The following is a 26,377-nucleotide window of genomic DNA, read 5'->3' on the forward strand; positions in this document are numbered from 1 at the left end:
CTAGATGCTACAGTACTCCACAGTACCCATAGAGAACACACTCTGTTATAGACTTTATCTAACAGAAAGATAACAATTCATGAATTTGTAGATGGAATTGGAGTATGATTTGGGATAGAGTTATGTCTTTTTTAATTAGCTGACCATGCTGAACAATTGGGCACCAAAGCAAACAATAGTAAAACCCACAATCCCTCACAGCCCCATTTTTATTCCAGTTTAATGAAATATGATGTCTACCATGACTAATAATGAAGAATGTCAGTTTTATCGACACAGCTTTGAAGTTTTTATTTTCAAAGCTGTGCCGTCTAAAAGAGGCATTATATTCTAACTCTGAAACTCTTGAATCTACTGGATTCAATTTCTATTGATTTTCTATCAGTTCTCACACACTATTTTTCTCTGAATCTTTACAGCAGGGGTGTTTTAATTTTTTTTTTTATTATTACAATTTTTCATTTTCATTTTAATCAAACATGTTGATTCTGTTGTGTATGGCCACTGAATAAAAACTAAAAAACAAAAATAGGTAATTGCAATTGTTTTATATCACAGTTCAGACTTTTTTCTCACAATTGCAATATTTTTTTACCTTTTTTATTATGACATTCTGTAAAAGTTACACATCAGAGATAGACAATAGGGGTGTAGACATTTGAAAAGATTTACAAAAATAGAGGGGAAAAAACTGGTGTTTTTTACAGTTTCAAGATTTTTCAAATAAGAGCATATATAAATGTAAAATCCATATGCTTTGTAAACATGTATATAGTTGCATACATAATCTACCCCACTATGTATAGGCAGTTAACTATTATTATGTATTATTCTTAAGATTGTGCTCTTGTCTCAAAGATATTCATCTGGAGTCAAGGAAATATTTAATTTTTTGGATCCACTGTTCATATGTGGGTGGGTCTGATTTGAGCCATTTAGATGTGATACATTTTAGGGCTGCAGAAAATAATGTTTGAAGTAGAGAATTCAATCACCTTTCCCTCATGCCCTCAGGTATCACACCTAAAATAACTATAGATATAAACGCGCAATTGCAAGTTATAAAGTCAGTATTTTGCAATTCTGAGAAAGAAAGTCAGATTTTTTTTTCTCAGAAATGCAAGTTTATATCTTGCAATTCTAACTGTAACACCCCTGGACTATTTGTATTGTTTTTTCCCTCATGTGCCCATATATGGTTTTCCTGTTCCTTCTTGCAGAAATCTTGCAATTATGACTTCACGTAACTTTATATAGAGTTTATATCCTGCTATCCTGACTTTATTACTCGCAACTGCGAGTTTATATACTGCAATTCTGAGAAAAAAGTCCAAATTGAAAGTTTATATCTCGTAAATCTGACATCATTTATCAAAATTGCGAGTTTATATCTCACAATTCTGAGAAAAGTCAGAATTGCAATTTTGTATTACATGAATCGGAGAAAAAAAGTTAGACATGTTAGATGTAAACTTGCAATTGCGAAAAAAAAAGTCAGAATTGTGAGATAAAAACTTGCAATTACCTTCTTTTGTTTTTTATTCAGTGGTGGATATAGGCTTTCATATTTGTGGGATCCCCTAAAATATAATGGCAGCAGGTTTTTTCATATATAAACACCCATTTATGCTGTGAAAAGTAAAAAATAGTTATAAAAGTCTAAAATACAGTATTACCTGGAAACTAGATACTATTTCCAATTTAAAGCACCTTTAAATTACTGTAACGGAAACTTAAACCTACTATATGGCTAAGTATACAATGCAGTTGTCATTTAAAAAAAAAAATCTATCTCAAAAATTTCTGAAGCAATATCAGTATTAATTTTGTGGTTCTCTTTTTATTATTCTTTTCTATTGTGTACTATTCTATTTATTACACTTATTTAAAAAAAATACCTGCAGACCGTTTCAACCACCCCTTAGGTGTCCTGGATCCAGTTGAAAAACATTGTTTCACAAGGCACATCATAAACTCATTTGATGTCAATCATAAATCATTTTTGAGCAAATGCATACAGTAGTTACTGTGATTTGCTTTTTCACAGAAGTTCAAGAAACCCTTCAAAATGATTTCTAAGCATGAAAATGATGTTCTCCGAACTGTGTCATTGTAGCTGCCGTAATGATGATATTGTTTATCTGAGCTCTTTAAGCACTGATTGCTGTTGTTAGTTCCAGGTGTGTGTTTGAGTGTTTGTGCATTATAGATGTTCTGCAGGTGGTGATTGCAGAAGTTCTGTGGTGAGTGTGTATGTGCGTATGTGCATGCACAGCTGCTTAAAATATCACAGATTGACAGAGAAACACTGGGCACACTCGGCGAAAGCCCAGATTTATTTATAGATCACATGGCCAAATAAAGCAGACAAACAAACACTTTTTTCTTCTGTGTGTCTTTCTAATTGATATGTGATCATTCAAACAAGTTTTTTCTAAACTGAGCTGATTCTATATAGGCTTGCACACAACGGCTGCTCCTGCAGGCCAGAATAATCGAACAGGGAATTCTTGTCACTCTGATTGTTGTTGAGATAATGCAAAATAAACTGACATGAGTAGCCGTCAAAGCAGATGAACTCATCGTCCTGAAAAGGCGATCGCACTGACAGCGATTTGCAGAGACCTGAAGTCGCAGTTTCCATCTGCATGAGTGACAGTGACTGTTGGTGAAGTGACACAGTTGAACATAGATCAACTTTTTATGTATAATGTATAGGGTATAAACCCGGACTTAAAGGGATAGTTCACCCAAAAATGAAGAAAATTCTGTTATTAATTCCTCACCCTCATGTCGTTTCAAACTGGTAAGACCTTTGTTCATCTTTGAAACACAAATTAAGTTATTTTTGATTAAATCCGAGAGCTTTCTGACCCGGAAGAGAAGTAATTGTTGAATAAAGTCGTTATGTTTTCTTTGCACACAAAAAGTATTCCTGTAGCTTTATAACGTTATGGTTGAACTGATGTCACTGATGTCACATGGACTATTTTAACAATGTCCTTACTACCTTTCTGGGCCTTGAATGTGTCAGTTACATTGCTGTCTATGCAGGAGCAGAAAGCTCTCAGATTTTTATCAAAAATATGTGACACTGGACCACAAAACCAGTCTTAAGTAGCACAGGTATTTTTTGAGGAAAGTATTTCAGGATTTTTCTTCATATAATGGACTTGATTGGTGCCCTGATTTTGAACTTCCAAAATGTAGTTTAAATGCAGCTTCAAAGGGCTCTAAATGATCCCAGCCGAGGAATAAGGATCTTTTTTTTTCGGGAAATGAAAATTTGTATACTTTTTAAGCACAAAATCTCTTGTAGCACAGGCTCTAGGATGCGCGTTCACAATGCTACGTACTATTGAATCACCTCAAAAGGTCACGCGGAACGTAGGCGGAACGCGCAAAGGCTCTCCTCGCCTCTTATCTGAAAAGTTTTCGAGTTTGAGTCGTTTGTTCATCACATGACAGCCCCATAAGCTCAACCAATGCAGTGTGAGCCGGAAAAAGAATTGATTAGTTCATCTCTCGAGTCTTCGGGTTCGAGTCGTTCGTTCATCACGTGACAGCCCCATAAGATGAACGAACGACTCAAAAAACCTGAAGACTCGAAACAGGTGAACTAATTCCAGTACAGAACCTAATAGGATGTTGCGCATGTGCGACTGAACGAATCACTCCCCAACGACTTGTTCTTCGCGAGTCACATTAAAGATTCATTCAAAATGAATTCAAGAACGACCCATCACTAATTCGTAGCATCGTGAACGCACATCCCAGAGCCTGTGGTATATTTTGGAAGTTCAAAATCGGGGCGCCAATCAAGTCCATTATATGACGAAAAATCCTGAAATACTTTCCTCAAAAACCATAATTTCTTTACGACTAAAGACAGAAAGACATAAACATCTTGGATGACAAGGGGGTGAGTAAATTATTTGTAAATTGTTGTTCTGGAAGTGGACTTCTCCTTTAAATAACGATCATGTTCCATGAAGATATTTTGTAAATTTCCCATTGTAAATATATCAAAACGTAATTTCTGATTAGTAATATGTATTGGCAAGAACTTCATTTGGACAACTTTAAAGGCGATTTTCTCAATATTTGGATTTTTTTGCACTCTCAGATTCCAAATTTTTTAAACAGTTGTATCTCAACCAAATTGTCCTGTCCTAACAAATCATACATCAATGGAAAGCTTATTTATTTGATTACTAAATTGACCCTTATGACTGGTTTTGTGGTCCAGGGTCACATATCTTAATTTGTGTTCTGAAGATAAACAAAGGTCTTATGAGTTTGGAATGACATGAGGGTAAGTAATTAATAACAGAATTTTCATTTTTAGGTGAGCTATCCCTTTAAAACTCTTTTTCAATTCAAAATTGGTCAGTGAAAGGAGATGTGTCAGGTGCCACTATAAAGAATCTGCAGTTTTTCTGAAGCAGTGACTGAGCAATTCTCAAACTCCAGCACCATTGACTTATTACTGTGAAGTCTGTTGCTCATATGAATGCACTGAAAAAACAGAATGATAATTATAAAAATTATTGTAGTTATGACAATGATGAGGATAATTGTGTTTTCGGAGATGGCGGCCTATGGTTAATTAGCATTCCTGATAACTCTTGCACCCCAGTAATGATCAACACAAATCCACAGGCTTCCATCAAATGTGAAGACAAATCAGAGCCAGGTCTCCATTGTGCATTTTCTCACAGGTCGTCTTGCCCTATAGTTGCCATGACGACCCTCATCTTTGCCTGTCAGAGTGAATCCCGAACCTGTCAAACTGAATGAGCGTCAACATCCACACCCAAAACTGCATGTTTGTTTATGTGGTGAGATAGCAAATGTAACCTGCTCTCCATAACCACCTTCAGCCTCTGGTTGTTTATCAATACACTTATGCTAATTAAGCTAATTAGTATGAAGAACTGTAATTAATCAGAGGGGTTGACGGTCATTTAAAGAGCAAATATGTTCACTGAACTTAATGGTTGGATTTGATTTGTTTTCTAAATCAAAAGATAATGAATAAATAGTTTTTGTCACTTTATTTTCGCAGGATCAGACTTCCTGTGTGCGACACACATCATTCCGGTGAAGAACGAAGAGGGTGTTGTCATGATGTTCATCTTGAGCTTCGATTACGTGTTGAAAGAGGGCAGCATGGATTCATTAGACCGACTCAACCACACCTCTCCAGCCAGACAAGAACCAAGTGAGGCTCCTACTTTATTTCTTTATTCAATCATTCCCTCTGTTTTTTCTCATTTCCATCAATGCGATCCATTGCCAGCATCTGCTTTAATTGCTTACTACCTGTCTGCCAGATGAAAAAGAGGATGAGAAAATTTCAAACAAATTGGGCATGGTGGCTGAGAAGGAATAAATGGAGAGGTGTGTAGAAGAAAATATGGAGAAGGCAGAGGATGAGAAAGAAAGGTTTTATTTGCTCCAGTTGCTCTGGCTCACCAGCACACACTGTCAAGACCAAACCCAGTCAGCCAGAAATGAAATGAAGTGGGGGAAAATAATTTATGTGACACAGTGTTACAATTATTTGGATCCCTGAGGCCAGGTGCTGAACGGCGCTTCATTTATAGGATCCCGTTCAGGAAAACGGCGCTCACTAAACCATCAGATACAAACAGAGAGAGAGAGAGTGTGCGTGTGTGGGTGCACATGCTATAATTATGACAAATGTTCATAGAGACCTGTAAGCAATAAAACTGCTGCATTGCATTTCTGCAAAATATGCTACTGCATCAGTTTACACACATATGCACACATACACACACCCTGCCTGATGTCCTCCTCTAACTCTGTATTGGAAAGTCACATCTGAACTATGAAATCCAATTAATATCCAATGCTAATACCGTCTCTGTGGTATCATAGCAACAGGGAATGTTTTGAAAAGGACATCTGCGTGTGTTCGCACTGTACAGTATGTGAGCGAGTTAGAGGCACTGTTTAGTCAGGGCTGCTATAAACCGATGATTTGCTATGGCAATGCAGTCAGTGTTATGCTGAGACATACAACATGATGCTTTAAAAAAAAAATGGTGACAAAAACTTCCAGCTGGGATGAATGTAGATTTCCTAGATCTTGCTTCCTTTGAGAGCAGGGCTGAGGGCTTAGTAGGCAGGAAGTGCACTGAACCAGTAAAGCAGAGACAAACTAGCTAGTAAAATTTATAAGCTTTTCCACCCTGATTCTTTCAAAGATTTATTAGGCTTTGCTCTGATCAAAAATTGAAGGACGTCCCCCTCCAAAAAGCCTCTTTTGTGGGGTGCATTAGGTTGTTTTGATGAAGGAGCGATATAAATAGCCCAGTTTGGAGAGACTTTTAATTAATGCTGGCGTGGTACTGAAACCCCAGGGAAGAGACAGACAGAGAGAAAGAGAGAAATCACACTGCAGAGATTAAAAAACAGATTCTAGATGTAAAATCAAAACATTTAACTGGTGTACAAGATTTAGGGGTTTATAACTTCATATGGCTTTTGAATTAAATGAAATATGTAATAATAATCAGTTAAGATTCTGTCTGATGTCAGCCGGATGAATACATTTAAACAGCACATATTCATGCTATCCTGTAATAAGAACTTTTACAGAGGTAATGAGAGAGTAGAATACATGCTATTATTATACAGCATAAGAGCAAATGATAAGAGTAATGTGCGGGTAAAATGTAGCTTTGTGTAGCACCTGCAACTCTGCACATCCTGGAAGGCCCAAATCAAAACGTGTTAGAAATGCTTTTATCAAGGTCCTTTACACATTTCAGGTTGATTGCAACAATTTGTGTTGCACATGAATGTGCGAAGTGTGTCAGGTTAACAAAAATGTGATGCAAAGAGGCTGTTACTGAAGTAGAGAGCAGGAAAAAACTATATTGCTGCCAAAAGCAAATCCGCAGCTTGCAAATGAGTGCATTATAGCGAAATATATCCAACACAATAAATCAGTGAAAATAATTTTAATAAAGCTCAAAAAGTTTTCAGTTTACACATCTGTTAGGCTACATGCACAGTATTGTATGTTTGTTTTAAAATGCATACCTCAGAATCATAATTTCTATTCATTTTCCACTAATTTACTGACAAGTACTAGCACCTTCCAGCGCTGTCTGCCGGTATGTATAACGTTAGATGCCTTCTCTCCTCTGCAATCGCTGTTCTGACTCAGAGGACATAACATATTTCAGCAACATTACATGGCCAAAACACACATTTGACAGCAAATGTAAGTTATTACAAACACTCACTGGTGGTTTAAAATGAGTTTTGAGTAAAAGCAGAATTTAAATCTTATTTATTGTCTTATGTAGCATCATGCTACAGTGTTCGGGAATGGCCACGTAACGCACACTTTCGGTCATGTAGTATGGACAGATATCTTTTCTGAAATGCCAGTATGGATGAAGATTGTTTTAATGAACGACAAGAGGTTTTTCGATACTCAATGGTATCGAAGCGTTTCGGTCGGTGCCTAAAAAGTATCAAACTCGATACCCAGCCCTACTGTATAATAACAAAAAACTTTTATTTCAGTGAAAAAAAAAGAGCCCAAAACTCTCAATTTCAACATTTTGAACAATAGGGCCTTACAATCTTTTTCTTTCTTTTCTTTCAGAAATTGTTCTGTTTTTATTTTTCTGATAAAGTTAAATATTTATTTATTTATTTTTAATCAAATGAAAATTAAACCCTTTTATTTTTTGGCAAACAAACAGAGGTTTACTGTTAAAATTAATACATGGAAGAAAATTTGTGTGAATATTCTGTTAAAAAAGTTTTAATAACTGTAGAATTTTTTTCTACAATTAAGTGGTTAATCTGGTTGTAATATTTATTTTTATAATTTATTTGTTTTATTTAAATTGGCCAAAAATATAAATATATAAAGACATTATACATTATATTGTATAAAAAACATATAACATATAACAAGACCCAATTTCGATTTATTCATCCAAAAATTGACGAATTTCGTGGCATTCCGCGCTATAGAGTAAATTCCGTTTTTATGAATGGACTTCACGGAGGAGAAATTGTAGATGCGCATCCATGTAGAGACAGAAATTACATGCCGTTGTGTAAATAAGATAAATAACATGCAACAATTTAGTTTGTTTAATAAAAGATTACAGGTACAAGGTATAGACCTGTTTTATAGGAAAGGTAACCTTAAATGACATTTGTTGTGATCTGGCACTATTTAGAAAATAAAATTAAATAAAATTAACTGTACCTTCAAGGGGGACGGGGGGTGCTGTTGGTGGGGCAGGTCGCCCCTCCTAATATAATGGCAGGGGAAACACTGGTTTAGTTTATATCACTGCGTAAGCCAGAGCCATTGAGCTCAGTAAAGCTGCATCTGACAGTGTATGGCAGCCACAATCTCATCCATATCACTATAAAATAGCATTCTGTGTAGAATTCAAATGTGTCAGATACGTTTTGTGCTCTGTGCCGACTCATGCGTGTGATCCGCTCCGTGCTATTGTGTCTGTGAGCAGGCTGTGAGTGTGCTGCGACGATTCATGTGACACAGCGTGAAACCAGACTTCATTCGCCCCAACGGAATGCATATACACTGCCTGAATCGTTCCCTATCCCCTATATAGTGCCATTCCCTATGCAGAAAATGTATACTCTTTAAACAAGTGACTGATTTCAGTTGCAGCTTAAGTGTCTATTTATAGTGTAGGGGCGGGAAGCTTTGGATGCTAGAGGGCATTTTGATTGGTCAGAAAGTTTGATGAGAAGCTGAAGTGCGTGGTGATGTCATCAAAATCACTGATCCATATTGGCGGAAGTTAGAGACTGTAAGTTTTGAATGCTTATATCTACTAAAAGCTAATTTTGTCATTGTTTTTGAGCAAACTAGCTTATAGATAACTTTAAGACTAATATATTCAAAGCCAAATGGGGTGTGGCAGCAAAAATGGTCTGTTTAATTCTAAGGGTTAGAAATGGGGTGTAAAATAATCATGAAAAGCTGTTTAGTTTTTGGTAAAATAATAATAAATGCTTTAGGTTTTTCACCAATTTAATTAACATTTCTCTTTTTGCTCTTTTTGCACAACTCAATCCTGGTACGAATACATTTTTAAAGTGTTAAAAGAATAGTTCGCCCAAAAATCAAAAGTCATCATTTATTCACTCTCATGTATTTCCAAGACTGTATAACTTAGTTTCTTCTGTGGAGCATAAAAGAGGATGTTCTGAGCAAAAACGTTTGGTTACCAACATTGTACTAAAATTTAGCAGAATTTTTCGTATTTTTGTTAATGGGTAAAAATTTAATTTATGCTTTAATATTTGTTTTGAATGTTTCGTGTAAATTCCGTTCATAATTTTTTTTTAATATTGAAAATAGAAAATTGAGGAAACGGCTCCTTTTTCGTTTTTTCCAAAAAAATTCAGCTTAATTTTTAGTTTTTTGTTCAGCGGTAGAAAAAAACAACTTGAATATTCGATTTCGACACATGGGCGGGAATTAAACGCCCCTTTCTGCTGATTGGTCAGCCGACGATCAAACCGTGTTGTCACCAGTTCTTCCTCAGTTTCACGTGGCAGAATACTAGTCCTCCACTGCTGCAGTTGTACAGATTCTTAACGCGTTTATTGCAGTTTCATCTGTTTCTCATCAAACATACAAATAAATGGCTCGAATCAACCCGTACCAGGGCAGAGCCTAGATGGGGTTTGTCTCTGTGTGGATATAAATTCTATGCTTTGCATCATCTGGGCATACCTTCGTCCTCCAATAAGTTTGTTTGATTAATTAATTACTTTTAAATTAAATATTTTAAACACTAATACAAAAAGGAAAGTATAATGCATTGACTAACTGACGTTCATGCAAGAACTATAATTCTGGCAACAGGAGAACAGAGATATTAAACGCTTCTGAGTTTTACAATGTAGTCTTTTGTTTTAATAAAATTTATTATGATCGATATCTCAAAGGGATGTGCGCTTGTACATGGCGCGGGCTGCTGCGAACTCCCACACAAGACTGCAATGCAAGATTTAAATATAGTATGTATATATAGTATATATTCAGTGAATCATTTATTAAAACGGACTTGCTGCCACCTACTGGCAATTTTAGTGTCATATTTATTCATCCATGACAGCCCTAAATCAGTCAAGGTACCAGCACAAAAACACACACAGCAAAAAAATATTGTTTATCGACAAAAAACTCCCCTTTTCAGGCCCCAGAAGGAAACAGCTTATAAAGTATAGTTCATTTAAGAATGCTTTTTTGTTAAATAAAAATGTTTAAAATGAGCTAGTTACCCTAGTTCACACAGTTCCAATAAACTCAGTAATCCAAAGAAGCAGACAAACGCACAATCATCAGCTGACCAATCAGCAGAAGGGGGCGTTTAATTCTCGCCCATGTGTCAGAATCCATTATTCAAGTTGTTTATTCATTTTTTTACCCCTGAACACAAAACAAAAAATTAAGCTGAATTCTTGCTGAATTGAGAAAAGCCGTTTTCTCAATTTTTTTTTTTTATTTTCAGTATTAAATCAAAAAATGAGTAAACGAACGATACACAAAACATTCAAACCGGTTTGTGTATCTTCTGGTCATTTAATTTTCTACTTAAGAAATAAAAAGAAATGAGAAACAGTTTGATTTTCCTTTTTTTAATGTTTTAAGAAACGGGGAAACAAAAATTAAGCTACATTTTTGTTCATGGGTAAAAAAATAGATTATGCTTTAATATTTGTTTTGAATGCATGGGTGGCACTGAAACAAATGAAATAACAAATGAAAACATGTTACCTGTGAGGTTTTTCTTAAATAGGCCAAAAATAAAATGAGTAGGCTAAAATCAGTAATCAGAAGTATCATATTGTATTCCATGTAGTTTTAGATCACGCACAGTAAAAGTCAAATGCTGTTTTACTGGTTATGAATACAGTCATTTCTATTGTGTCATTAACATGTAGCAGCCATGAAAATTTAGATTTTTTTTTTTATCTTGTAAGAGCCACTAGCCTACACAGCAAAGACACAGAATTCTTGTGAATAAGCTTGGCTCGCCTGCTGCATCTCTACTATTGAAAATGAATGTTTTTCCGATTCTAAAAAAAACAGTTCCTCTTCGTCAGTTATGATGTAACGTCTCCGTTCCCTCCTTTGGGGAACGAGGGTTACGGATGTAACCGAGACATTCCCCTTCACTCGTACTCTACGGCGTTACGTCATAACTGACATATTTGGGCTTCCAAGTAGGACCCCAAATACGTCAGTTATGACGTAACGTCTCCGTTCCCTCTTTCAGGGAACGAGGGTTACAGATGTGATCGAGGCATTTCTCATTTCTCCTTATTACTTTTTAAGTAGAAAATTAAATGACCAGAAAGTACACAGACCTACATGGATTAAATTAGAAAACTTTTTAAAATTGTTTTAAATGAAATGTAGCATGTCATAAGACCACTGCTGAGGCTGCTTGGAGTGTTATGTCAGCAACACAAATACCATAGAACCAAATGTCATGAGTTATCCTAGCACACCAATAATGTTTTTGTAGGGCATCAAGTGTTCATGAAGCTCTCCTTCACCCAGCATTGTGGTATTGCCCAGTAATATAATATTTGATTAAGTTGGTCTCACTGGTCCATAAATAATTTAGCTGTATTTTCTCTGTGGTTGATATGAAGCTCAGGTAATGAAATCCATGTTGGGTCCTGGGGCTCTCTTGCCCTCCAGAGGAGAAAGATACAGGGAGAAAACTCATTTGATCCATGTCTCCTCTCGTCTTCTCACTGAATTTCATTGATGCTGATGTCCCAGTTTTTCCTCCATCAGAGACATTTCTGCTTGTTTAACATTCAGGAAGTTCTTGTTAAAGATTCACAGTGTGGGTAGGACCGCATGGCTGCAGAGGTTTTGCTGCAGAGACCCCATCAGTATAACCTTGTTTGACGGCTGCTGTAATGCTGTAAATTGCACCGTACATGAACTCTTTTTCAAAGTGTCCTTAGTTATTCTGGTGTTAGAAATAATCATGTCTTCTCTGCTTTCTCCTTGCTCTTTATGACTATGCAAACACATGCAGTGACCCTTGGGTTAACAGATACTTAAAGTTATCGTTCACCCAAAAATAAAAATTGCCCTATAATTTACTCACCCTAAAGCCAGGTGTATACATTTCCTACCGTAAATATATCAAAACTTAATTTTTGATTAGTAATATGCATTGCTAAGAACTTCATTTGGACAAATATGGCAAATTGATTTTTTTGAAAAAGGTTGATTTTTCATAGTAACACTTTATCACACCTTCCATAAAGAACATTGTGTAACATTATTGCATAATACAAAGATTGTAGAGCAGGTAATTAGCTAGAAAGTAGAAAAGACTTGGAAGTTAGATATATCATGAAAATATAAATCTTTCTTCCTGGAGCCCCTGGAGTACCCTCAGGGACTGTTTTCACTATTTATGGTGCTTTTTGAATAAGGCAGATGCTGATCTGAACCAGTCAGCAGGAGAAGCTGCTCACACAAAAACAAGCACATCCAATTAAGAAGGTGGAGGAGGACATGGCCAGAAATGACCTTTTCTATTAAGGGGCAATGTTTGCTCCCTGGAGGTGATTTCCTGGGGCATTTTTTTACGCTTGTAAGGGCAATTTTTATAATAACCTTCTTAAATTTATCTGTGTTGTCTTTTGTCAAATACCTAAACCATTCAACGAATCCGAATACTGTTACAAACACAATTTTATTAACATCAACAAAAGTCGAATTGGCATTAAATTATATACAGAAAGCGAGCAAAGAATGTTTCCCATCATGGAAGCAGGTCATGACTTCAGCTTACTGACCATGCTCTTGCAAAAACTCCCATTATAATCACTGAAGCTGTCTATACTGCAAAATGAATTTCTTGCTTACATTGTATATGCTCTTTGTTGTTTACAAATAAATTCTCAAGAGTTTAGAATTCTCAGAATTTAGAATTTACAAAAAATTCTTTATCACTGATGGCTATTGCATTCATACACTCAACAGAAACGTCACATTCATACGCTCAACAGAAAAGTTTAATGCTGCAAATATGTGACCCTGGACCACAAAACCAGTCATAAGTAGCACCGGTATATTTGTAGCAATAGCAAACAATACATTGTTTGGGTCAAAATGATCAATTTTTCTTTTATGCCAAAAATCATTAGGATATTAAGTAAAGATCATGTTCCATGATGATTTTTTGTAAATTCAAACTAAATCAAAACTTAATTTTTATTAGTAATATGCATTGCTAAGAACTTCATTTGGACAACTTTAAAGGTGATTTTCTCAATAATTTAATTTCTTTGCACCCTCAGTTTTCAGATTTTCAATAGTTGTATCTCGGCCAAATATTGTCCTATCCTAACAAACTATACATTAATAGAAATCATATTCATTATGTATAAATTTCAGTTTAAAATTAAAATTGAAAATTGACCCTTATGGTTTTGTGGTCCAGGGTCACATATACACTGACCAAAATTCTAAACGCAACACTTCTGTTTTTGCCCCTATTTTTCATGAGCTGAACTCAAAGATCTAAGACTTTTTCTATGTACACAAAAGGCCTGTTTCTCTCAAATATTGTTCACAAATCTGTCTAAATCTGTGTTAGTGGGCACTTCTCCTTTGCCAAGATAATCTGTTCTGCACATTTTAGAGTGGCTTTTTATTGTGGGCAGCCTAAGGCATACCTGTGCAATAATCATGCTGTCTAATCAGCATCTTGAGCATCTTGATGGATTATCTCGGCAAAGGAGAAGTGCTCACTAACACAGATTTGTGAAAGATATTTCAGAGAAATAGGCCTTTTGTGTACATTGAAAAAGTCTTAGATCTTTGATTTCAGCTCATGAAAAATGGAGGCAAAACAAAAACAAAAGTGTTGCGTTTATAATTTTGATCAGTTTTTTGATGCAGCACGAATTTTTTGATGCAGCATGAGCAGATCTCAATCTAATGCTGCAATTGACAATCATTATTACAGTCATAATACATTTAGTTTAATTATTTCCCATTATCTTGAATTTGGAGGAAATTTTTGTTCATTTTGGTGTCATTCTTAATGTCAGACCCTGTAGAAGGACATGTACTGAACCATTTTATACAGTATACAATAGTAAAATCATGCCTTTTTCTTGTTAACTCTTCTGAACCCTACTCTATCCCTTTTTTTGTAGAAAAAGGACGTTTCTTTCGTTTTCGTCTGCCTGCACCGCTGAGCATGCTGGGAGTGAGTAAGCAATCCCTTCCCCAGGAAGACCCGGATGAGGTGACCATCCATTCGGCCGATCAGAATGAGAAACGCTCTTCCTGCTCATCATCTGTCTCTCTTTCCCTCTCTCCACGTGAACTCCACCCACCCACCGGTGAGAGCTGCAGCCCCTCCTACGGAAACGACACTTGGGCTTTGATTGGCCAGAATTATCTGGGCTCATGCTCACCGATCTCAGGGCCACAAGATCACTCGTCTCCACGGGGCCCTTGGGAACGGGTGGACCCCCAGGAGCCTGTGCCGACTGCATCCAGGAGAGCATCACGGGCCAGTATGTGCACGTTTAGGAGAGTATCATCTACACAAGATTTAGAAGGACTCAGCGCGCATACACAAAGGACGTACCGCGATCGCCATGCTAGTGAAGGTATACAAACACATCTAAATACACAAAAGCTTTTAAGAAGAGTTATATGACTGCTATTGGTTGTGTCAAAGGTATTGTTCACCCAAAAAAAAGAAAATTAGCTGAAAATGTACTCACCCTCAGCCCATCCAAAATACAGATTTATTTCTTCGTTGGAGCAGATTTGGAGAAATTTTGCATTACATCACTTGCTCGCCAATGGATTCTCTGCAGTGAAGGGGTGCCATCAGAATGAGAGTCCAAACAGCTGTTAAAACATTCACAATAATCCACAAGTAATCCACACAACTCAAGTCCATTAACTAATGTCTTCTGTAGTGAAAAGCTATGTGTTTGTAATAAAAAAAAAAACATCATTTGGCCAAAATATGAGTCCACAATCCATAATAATGTTTCCTCCAGTGGAAAAAGTTAATTCCCTGTTGTCCTCTCACATTAAAAACCTCCCACATATATGTTTAGAACTGTTTTGCACTGTTTTTTCACTTTTAAATGTTGCGCGATCTATGCATATTTTTCTTCTGATTCAGAGTAGACAACATTTTCACTGGAGAAATCATTATGGATAGATGACTTTTTGAAATAAAAAGCATCTCAATTATAGATTTTTATTACAAACTCACAGCTTTTCGTGTCACAGAAAGTTAATTGATGGACTGGAGTCGTGTGGATTATTGTAAGGTTTTTATCAGCTGTTTGACCTCTCATTCTGACGGCACCCAATAACTGCAGAAGACATATTTTTTAAGCAAGTGATGTAATGCTAAATTTCTTTAATCTGTTCTGAAGAAGAAACAGCCTCCATATTGGTTGGCCTGAGGATAAAATACATTTTAGCTCATTTTAATTTATGTGTGAACTATTCCTTCAAAGTGACCTAATTTGGTAAAATGAACTGCAAGGAGCAGAAATGAAAAACACTGCTTACTCATCTCTGTGGGGACTTCCAATTCACATATGTTGATTTTATTGTAAGATGGTAAATATTTACTATTAATTTAGAAACTTTAAAAATATTGAAGGCACTACATATAAATAGGGTAGGCTGTTTCCCAGAGTGTCAAAATTATGCTTTAAGTATGGGTGCAGTTTCCAGACTTTTACTCAGTTATGTCAAAGTATCTAGCAAAAAATATATATGAGAGGATGTAAGGTTTCCACATTTAACTGTATTTAAATATTTAAAAGTCAAAAGTAATCTTAGCCCTTGAAACTGACTGATGAAATCAAGAGACAGGGCAGATTTTCTCATTAAAATGAGTAATTTTCTCAATGCTTTGACTTTGTAAGGCTCCAGGACACAGCAGATGTTAAACCGTGACCTATATCTTGAAATGTGTTACCTGAAATTGCTGAGCATTAATTTTAGCTGCAGCTGGTTTTATAGTTGTTTGGCACTTAGATGTAATTGTTAATGGACTGACCATGTTTGCACTCCAGTCACATTCTTCTTCAGCGATAGCTGTAACATAATTAAAAAATGTTGTTGTGAATATAGAGAGATGTCTTTCCAAGGACGAGTGACTATAGCTTTGGCCAATTACATGTCATATTAAATGCCACATTAAATTTTGATTTTTATTGGATGTGTTACATAAAAATGCTTTATTATACACAGAACGTGATGTGACTTGTTAGTTCAGTAAAATAGGCAAAGATCTATATTTTTAATAAACATTATAGAGTCCAATTATGATAAGCAGTGGAAAAACAGTATACTTTATAACCTGTACATGGAGTAAATTGTTAGGTAAGAAAAAGTATTTCAATTATTTCATAGGAATGTAATAAAATAAAATGCAAGTTTTAGTAGTACTGTACTACAAGTAGTATTATTACACTACCAGTCAAAAGTTTTTGAACAGTAAGATTTTTCATGTTTTTTGAATAATTCTCTTCTGCTCACCAAGCCTGCATTTATTTGATCCAAAATAAAGCAAAAGCAGTAATTTTGTGAAGTATTTTTTCTATTTAAAATAACTGCTTTCTAATTGAATATATTTTGAAATGTAATTCATTCCTGTGATCAAAGCTAAATTTTTATGACTCAAATCATTACTCCAGTCTTCAGTGTCACATGATCCTTCAGAAATCATTCTAATATGCTGTTTTTTCGAAAGAGATGATAGAAATTAATACTTTTATTTAGCAAGGATGCATTAAATTGATCAAAAGTGATGATAAAGACATTTATAATGTTACAAAAGATTTCTATTTCAGATATATGCTGTTATTCTGAACTTTCTATTCATCAAAGAAACTTGAAAAAAATCTACTCAGCTGTTTTCAACATAATAATAGTAAGAAATGTTTTTTGGGCAGCAAATCAGAGGATTATGTGACTGGAAAAATTATGCTAAAAATTCAGCTTTAAAACACAGAAATAAATTATATTTTAAAATATATTCAAATAGAAAACAGTTATTTAAATAGAAAAATATTTCAATTTTACTGTTTTTGCTGTACTTTGGATCATATAAATGTAAGCTTGGTGAGCAGAAGAGACTTCTTTAAAAAAAAAAAAAAAAACAATAAAAATCTTGCTGTTCAAAAACCTTTGACTGGTAATGTACATATTTATATAAGCACAAAATACAAAATAATAAGTTAAGTAATGAAGTACAGTACAAGTACAAAGTACTTTATAATAGTGATTTCCCTTTCTTTTAACCTGAATGAAGCTTGCTATATAAAGTATTGTTTATTGAGACTTTTAATAGGGAAAGTGCCATCTTATTAAATAAGCACACATTTGCATATCTTATCTAAAGGAATATGGAGTCCATGGAAACTGTCATAACATTTTGATTGAATGTGTTCAACAACTCAAGGTTGTTTATTGACCAAATGATTTAAATGCTTGGAAGAAGATATCTAACAAACCATCTAACAATTAACAGTATTAGCACAACTTAAAACTATGGTCTCTACCTTGTATAAAATATGAAATTGTACCTTTAAGAAAGTGTTTTTTGAAAGATGTTACCTAATGATAATGTAACTGGTATTATAAGAAAAAAGTTTAAATTTAGGATAATTTTAAAGTTTAAATTTAGTCATAACTGCTAAAGATCATTATTTATGCCTATACTTCCTTCACACCTAAATTATTTATTCTGTTTACGAACCTTCTTTTCTTCTTGGTACCACAAGATGAGTTTTAGGTTCTGTTATTCTTGCTGGGATTTTTATTTCTACTCTCACATACCCTCACACACAGTTTAAAAACCTAATAGATCTCACCTATCACTGATGCTTTTGACTGCCTTTCACTGTCTTTCTCTCCTTTCACCCTGTTCATCCGTGATCTCTTGCTTTCTCAGATAATGGGCGTAGTATTAAAGGTAACAGAGCTGTTACTCAGCACATGCTTGCCTGCCTGCCTGTGTAAAGCATGCTGAGGCTTACACTGAATGCTTCCGAAACACCAAATTAACAAAAATACTGAAAAATAACTGAATGTGCCAGAGGCACAGAGGAGAGATTTGCATGTGTAATGCCTTACGTGACGTGAAAGTGCATGGGACAGAAATCACTTGCTGTATTGTTTGAGCCGATATTTAAGAACTAAGTTTGAGCTTTTGCAGCTTCTTCTGTCTTTCTTTTCTTCCTCTAAATCTCTTTTTCTAAGCCTACATGGGTTTTAAACCCCTCAGTTTAAACTTAACATATTCCATAGGAGAATGGATTGTTTAGATTCTTATAGCATTCTTGTCATAAATCTAGAAGACAGAAGAGTTCTTGAGATGATATCAGATACTCTTGACCTTTGACCTCTCAACTTTTCAAAAGTGAAATCATTCTTTGCTCCCCTTCCCCCTCTCTTTCGCTTTCTTCTCATTGGCTAGTGTCGCGCTCTTGGATGGCTGGGGGTATGGCTAGAGCTTCACTTCTTTGATTTTAACCGTTGTCATGTCTGTCGTCTGTGCGTCTACTGTCTTTGTATCTTGTGTTTGCAGTTGACTTGTTGTTGGTGGTGCAGATTTTAATAATGTTGGTTTGGAAATGCAGATTCTTAAAATAATCAGTGTTGATGTCGCTATTAAAGTTACTCCTGCTAGATTTGCATATTTTTTAATAGCGAGAGAGAGCGAGTTGTACCCTGCTCATAATTTGTGTGTGTATTTGTTTTAGGTCCATTTAATCAGATCAAGTCCAGCATTTTGGGTTCCACGTCTGATTCAAACCTCACTAAGTACAGCACCATCAACAAGATCCCTCTCATCACTCTCAACTTCTCAGAGACCAACAATGACAAGCGAGCATCATCTCCGCATTCCTCAGAGAAAACCATCATCGCACCAAAGGTCAAAGATCGAACACACAACGTCACAGAAAAGGTCACGCAGGTGAGAAATTGACATTACATCATGGAAACTTTCATTTACTACTATAAATGCAACAGAGCGGTTTCACAAAACGCTATTGATTACGCTATTGATTACTAATAATATTACATTAGTCTCTCTTAAAAAATTAAGACATATCAAGGGTTATTTTAATAACAGAGAGAAGACCTTCAGCTAGGAGTGAAAGTTAGACAGGACTAACACACACACTACTTAGTATACTTAAAATTATTATATTATTATATTATATTACTGAGTATACTTAAAAAATGTAAATATAATAATAATAACTGCTAATATATTCTCTAATTTTTAAACAAAAAGTAATAACTTATGCCAACTAGCAAATAACTATTCAGTAATTGTTTTAGGGTTTTGTTGTAGGTAGTGCAGCCTTTCACAAATCATTGCAAATCATTTAAGCAATTAATTAGTGTACATAAGCCACTAATTAGTAGTCAGCCCACATACACCTTCATCTCTCTTCATTGGCTAATGATCAGTGCTCAAGTTCAAACTTTGATGCTTGAGTAGAGAACAGCCACGTTACCTCCACTCCCTCTTAACAAGTTCACATCAACTCCAGAAGTCTGAGGTCAGTGCGTGATTGTTGTTTTATTACAGACAGGCACAAAATCATCTTTCCAAACATTTACAGTCACAGTCGCTTTCTAAAGGAATGATCTTCCAAATCCGATATTCAAGAATCAACTCTTGCATGAGCTCTTAATTGCATCTTGCTGACTCTTAAGAAATTCCTTTATGTTTTCAGCATTTGTTAGATCACTCAGTGTTTGACACTTTATATGTATAACATTTGTGTTATTTCCTGCTTAAGGTGAATAGCTTTGAGGTTTTCCTCATTTGTATGTACACTACCATTTAAAAGTTTGTGCTTAGTAATATTTTTTTTTAAAATAATACTTTATTTTTCAGCAAATATACTCTGAATTGAACAAAAATGGCATTAAAATAGATGTACAAATACATGTATTCATATATATAAATTCAAATAAATGCTGTTCAAAAACACAAAAAACAGCAGAACTTGGAAAAAATGGTTTTGAGTACCAAATCAGCATTTTAGAATGGCTTCTAAAATATATTTAAATTAGGGCTTCAAATGATTATTCACGATTAATTGATTTAAAATTAATAAATAGTTTATGTTTGCATACTATATGTGTGTGTACTGTGTATATTTATTATGTATATATAAATACACACATATATGTATATATTTAAAAAAAATATTTGTATATATTGTTAACACTTGTACATAATGTATGTTATATTTAAATATAAATATTTTACATATAAATCAAACATATTTTTCCTTAACATATACGTGTATGTGTTTATTTATATATACATAATAAATATACAAAGTAAACACACATATGTAAATATGTATATAAACAAACTTTTATTTTAAATCAATTAATTGCGACTAATCATTTTGCAGCCCTAATTAAAATAATAACCAGTTATTTTATGTTGTAATAACATTACTATTTTTACTGTATTTTTAATCAATTAATGCAGCCTTGGTGAGCGTAAGAGATTTTAATGTCTGGATATCTGGATCTTTTCATTATTTGGTCAGTTCCGGATGGACGAAAAGTTCTTGGAAAAAAATGTTTTTTTAACATCATGTTTCATTCAGAAATGTGTCCTATTACTGAAATAAATTGGGTTGCGAATCCTGTTTCATGCTGACCAAAGAGAGCACCAATGATGGTGACTTCAAACGAAACAACTATTTACAACACCATTAACAGAACAAAATAGATATAAAATATCTGTTGATTACACATAAATGCTTAAATCCTTCTGCTTCATATTTAATATTTGCTGTGCTTTGAGCAGGACCGATAAACCAACAAAAAGTGGGGACCCCATATTCTACCTACATGCATTTTTATCACATGTCTGGAATAAGTAGTAGGAACTAATCATGAAACATGCACAGTGTACCATGCAAACATGCACCAATAATGACTAAACACATATATGTGAAATATTGGCTCAGTTTGTATCTCTTTCCCTCCTCTTCTGTCTATTTCTGTCAGTGGTGCTGTTTTTGTTTGTTTGCCACATTATAGACTTGTTGCCTGTAACTAACCAGATGGCCAGTTACACACACAGATGGCTCGTTTCGTCTTTTCCATTCTTTGTGTCGTGCTGGTTGAAGAGTTGGACTCTAATTAAACTGGGTCTTGGCATCTAATCCTGAAATGCAGCCTCCCACGCGCCCGCAACCTTTATGCCGAACGTGATTTTACTCTTTCTGATTGACCCCTTTTTTAATATGCCTCTTTTTAAATACATCTCTTTATACTCTTCTTAGTAATGAAATCCTCAAGTTATTAAACTCAGAAAAGTTCATCAGCTCAGAGAAGTCACTTGCAGTATATTCACATGCAATGTTCCATGTGTTTTTTTTTAACACATCCATATTAGATTAAAAATAACCAAGCTATCCACAATAATAGTTTAGAGATAAACATAACTTGTGGACACACTGTAAAGCTGAATCTGAAGTAAGCCAACAAAGGTCACTAAAAGCAAGAGTTTGATTACCGCACTGCATTATTGATTAATAATTAAACCCCAATCATTTATTTATCCACTGCATGGATGACGTAATTTGGCAGGACACAGCTTGTCAAGTGATACACAGACAAGCTCACAAGTACAAATACAGTAATTAGGAGAACACATGCTTTACAGCCAGCTCCAATTATTCTACTAATTATGATGGCATCAGTCAATACATTGCATTTGTGACCTGCTGAGTTTTATGCACTGGATGAAAAGTCACTTTCTAATGATACAATATAAAAATGTTTCTACTCGAAACTGTTGTTGAGAAATAATAATGTCAGTGTATGTGATATGTTTTTTTGAGAAAATGTATTCTAAAGACATTTCACACAAAAATAGAGTTTTTTTTTATTAAACATACATTAAATAATTTGGACAATAACAGATTAGGTAACAGATAGGCAACATAATAACAGATTATGTTTATTTTTGGTGTCATTTATGTTTTTTTTGTTTGTTTGTTTGTTTGTTTGTTTTTTTGAAAGATATGAATACTGTACTTTTGTTCAGCAAGGGTCCATTTAGTTGATCAAAAGACAGACATTAAAAGACATTAAAATTGTTACAAAAACAACCTCTCTCTTCCACTTTGCTTTCCGTCAGATCTCATATCCTGTCTCTAATGGCAAAAATACCAAAAATAAATATTTAAAAATATTCTATTTTAAGTAAATGCTTTTCTTTTGAACTTTCAATCATGAAAAAAAATGTATTCAACTGCACAACTGTTCTACTTTGATAATAATAAGAAATGTTTCTTTAGCAGCAAATCAACATATTCTAAAGGATCATGTGACACTGAAGACCCGAATAATGATACTGAAAATTCAGCCTTGCCAGCATTGGAATAAATTACACTTTAAAATATATTAAAATAGTTAACAGTTATGTTAAATTGTCAAATAAATAAATCCAGTATACAGAGCATAAGAATTTCTTCTCAAAAACATTCAACAAATCTTGCCATCCATAAACTTTTGAAGGGTAGTTTGCTTATATGAAGCATTTTCTTGTTCTAACTCCCTGTGGTCCCTCTCATGGTTTTTATCAAATGACATTCACTATTAAAAGTATAACATACGACCTCTTAGTGGCTGCAGCCCATGGGCCTCCCAGCAGATACCTATGTTATTCATCCAGTTTGTGCAGTTGTGTACGTGTATGTGTATGTGTGTGTGTGTGAGAATGAGAAACACCCTCCATGACACACAAATACACACACAGGCTAGCTGAAGGCTTGGCAATTACTGTCACTGAAAGCAAGAGGAAATTGTCTCTCATCCTCTCTGTATCAGTGGAGGAATGGAGAGGATGGCTATATGAGAATTGCCTCTGTGACATTGAGATTGTCCTAGTGTGTCCCACACGTATGCTGTCATAGATTGCTGTAATGATCAAGGTAGGTCTTGACTCATTTGTAATAATAAGCTTCCAGGGTATTTCTGTATTCTGTAATAATGTGGTATATATAATGCCTGTGCATTCATTTGCTCACTGAACAACACCCAGACTGGTCCTGTCCATTCAGACTGGTTTCCTGATGGGAAGGACATAACAGTCTTTCTGTATGTCATTTTTTCTCTGGCTGGATGGTGTGCTGTGGTCCGTGATTAACTCATGGCTGCCTCGGCCGTGACCCATCACCATGTGGCCTTCTCTCTGCTTTCACATTACCATCTGAGAGCTAGATCATGAAATTTGCATCACAAGTATGATGTACTGCTCCCTCTCTTTAGTTTCCTAAAATATCTATAAGGTAGACATACAGTATAATGCTCTATTAAAATGAAGGAGCTCAGTGACTGCTGAGTACTAAATAGACATGCTCTATAATTGCAAAGCATCCTGACCAATGATTACGTTCACAACATTATGAACTATGCTTACTAATTTACTTCAAGTCTTAACGGTACGGTAGCAAAAGCAGTGTGTTCAGTTCTAAGGGTCAGAGAGGGTTAAAAATGGTCATGTAGCAATTGAAAATAACACTATGTCCTCACTACATGTGACGCGTAAAGATTCCATCAACAAACAATTTGGCTGTCCACACCAGACGCAACACGACAGTGACGTGACAGAATCACTAAAAATATCACAGCCATTCAGGAGTCCAAAAGTGCACTGCACTCTCAATGAAATGTGCAAGTTTGTAATCTAATTTATGAATATTAAACCTTTTTAGCATTGTTAAAACTAAATATTGAGTGACCGATATCATCTTTGTCATGGAAAACACGTATTGGTTTGCATTGAGTTCACATTTTTAATGTATATGTTTTCTTAAATTTATTTTCAAGATGTGAGGTAAACTGTCTGTTGTTGCGTTCAGTATGGATATAAATGTCACACAATATGATTTTCACACTCTTATTAGACACTTTTACACTTTTACACTGAAAAAAGCACATAATCAGTACCTGAGATTATGATTGTCATAGTTTGTATGTTGTTGTTCCAGCCACGACTTTGCAGAAATAGAAACCGTTTCTAAAATAGAAAACGTCAGCTAGTTAAGACAAAAACTCAAATTAACATGGAAAAGATGCTTTGTGTGTAGTTAGGACACGGTGTAAGGCTGGAAATTAACAATATCACTAGTCAAATATACAAATTTGTAACATTAATATTTAAAGCAGTGATTTAATTTGCAAATTAATCACAAATCAATTAAAAAAAAAAAAGATCATATAAAGTCATTATTTTGCTGAATGAGAAAAGCATTGAAGTTGAAGTTTCATTTTTATTAAGGTGTTTTCAATTATTATTATCCCACAAACCCTCTGTAGCTCCTTGGTTTAGAATGAAGAACAAGATGCTCTTTGGATCATTTTCAAATAATCCTAGATAATGTGCTCATCAGTATTTGCATAAATTCATATAGTTTAGCTTCGGTAACTAGTTGCTTAGCATGCATATTCCTAGCATATTGGCTGTTTATTAGTATTTATAAAGCACATATGTGCCTTATTCTATATGACCATATTTTTATATACCTAAACTTAACAACTAGCTTAGTATTAATAAGCAGCAAATCCACAAGTTTATTGAGGTAGACGGGTAGTAGAATTGGTTCCCAGATTAAAGTGTGACCCAAATTTTAAAAACATTCTAAAATACAAAAACATGACTAAACTGCTATGCTGATAACATCATTTCTCATTTCAAAATGTATGAGGTAAACATCATGAATATCTGAATCACATTCTACCGCATGAAGTTAATAATGTGTACGTTTCATACATGAGTCACTGTGTTACTTCCAGTCTCTGATTTTGCAGCTTCTGATATCTGTTAATAGGTACAAAATATAAAAGTACCATTGTTGTCATAGTAACCGCATCTCCATGCTTCAGGTGTTGTCGCTAGGCGCCGACGTTCTTCCAGAGTATAAGCTTCAGACGCCACGCATCGACAAGTTCACCATCCTACACTACAGCCCCTTTAAGGCAGTCTGGGATTGGCTGATTCTGCTGCTAGTCATCTACACCGCTGTTTTCACACCCTACAGCGCGGCCTTCCTCCTCAACGACGTGGAGGAGCAGAAGAGACGAGAGTGTGGCTATTCCTGCAGCCCGCTCAATGTGGTGGACCTCATAGTGGACATCATGTTTATCGTAGACATTCTTATAAATTTCAGGACTACGTATGTTAACGCCAACGAAGAGGTAGTTAGTCATCCGGCTAAGATAGCAGTGCATTACTTCAAGGGATGGTTCTTCATAGACATGGTGGCAGCCATACCGTTTGACCTGCTCATATTTGAGGGAGGATCAGAAGAGGTGAGCAGTGCATGTGTATTTGTGTGGTTTGATTTGTTTGCTCATACTTTGAGTGAACGATTTGAACAAATATGAAACAAAACTTCTCATGAATGTTTGCTCTTAAACTTCTTGATTAGACCACGACTCTGATTGGCCTGCTAAAGACTGCCAGACTGCTCCGATTGGTCCGTGTGGCACGGAAGCTGGATCGTTACTCAGAGTACGGGGCAGCTGTCCTAATGCTCCTCATGTGTATCTTCGCACTGATCGCTCATTGGTTGGCTTGCATATGGTATGCGATCGGCAATGTGGAGAAGCACTATCTGGATCACACAATCGGCTGGTTGGACAATCTAGCCATATCTATCGGCAAGCAGTACAATGGCACCGACCTCTCCTCAGGCCCCTCAATCAAAGACAAGTATGTGACAGCACTGTATTTCACATTCAGCAGTCTGACCAGCGTGGGCTTTGGAAACGTGTCGCCAAATACCAACTCAGAGAAGATCTTCTCCATCTGTGTCATGCTCATTGGCTGTGGGTATCAAGAAATTAAAATTAAACTTATGCCAAAATGACCAGTATAGCAAACAGGAATGCTTTTTAAGTCAGTTTAATCTTAGCAGTTCCTAAACAGGATATATATATAATATAATATATAGTGCTGTCAAAATTAGCGTGTTAAAGCAGGCGATTAATTTTTCCAGTTTTACAGTGTTAAAAATATTTAACGTAGTTAAATGTTCAGCAGTGGCAGCTCAAAGTAATAGCAGTAAGAGCAGCCAAATAACCTAATAACCCAGCTGCTGTGATGTCTATTAATCAATGAACAAAGGAAAAAAGAAGAAATCATTCATCTATATTTAATTTAGTTTAGTGTTTGATAACTTTGTTCAATTTCTGTATATTTCCTTCTTGCTGAAGGGCACAGGTAAATAATGGGTTTATGTGACA

General features: G+C 35.2%; 1 protein-coding gene across 1 annotated transcript in view; it reads left to right on the forward strand.

The window, feature by feature from the left end:
• kcnh7 (potassium channel, voltage gated eag related subfamily H, member 7) overlaps positions 1 to 26,377 on the forward strand; it is a 59,421-nt gene that overhangs the window by 15,556 nt on the left and 17,488 nt on the right. The window contains 5 exon segments of the mRNA XM_051112354.1: positions 5,069 to 5,224; positions 14,245 to 14,706; positions 18,841 to 19,055; positions 25,016 to 25,441; positions 25,561 to 25,960. Coding sequence (XP_050968311.1) covers positions 5,069 to 5,224; positions 14,245 to 14,706; positions 18,841 to 19,055; positions 25,016 to 25,441; positions 25,561 to 25,960 — 1,659 coding nt within the window.

The sequence above is a fragment of the Labeo rohita genome, chromosome 6 (genome assembly GCF_022985175.1).
Source record: "Labeo rohita strain BAU-BD-2019 chromosome 6, IGBB_LRoh.1.0, whole genome shotgun sequence".
NCBI lineage: Eukaryota > Metazoa > Chordata > Actinopteri > Cypriniformes > Cyprinidae > Labeo > Labeo rohita.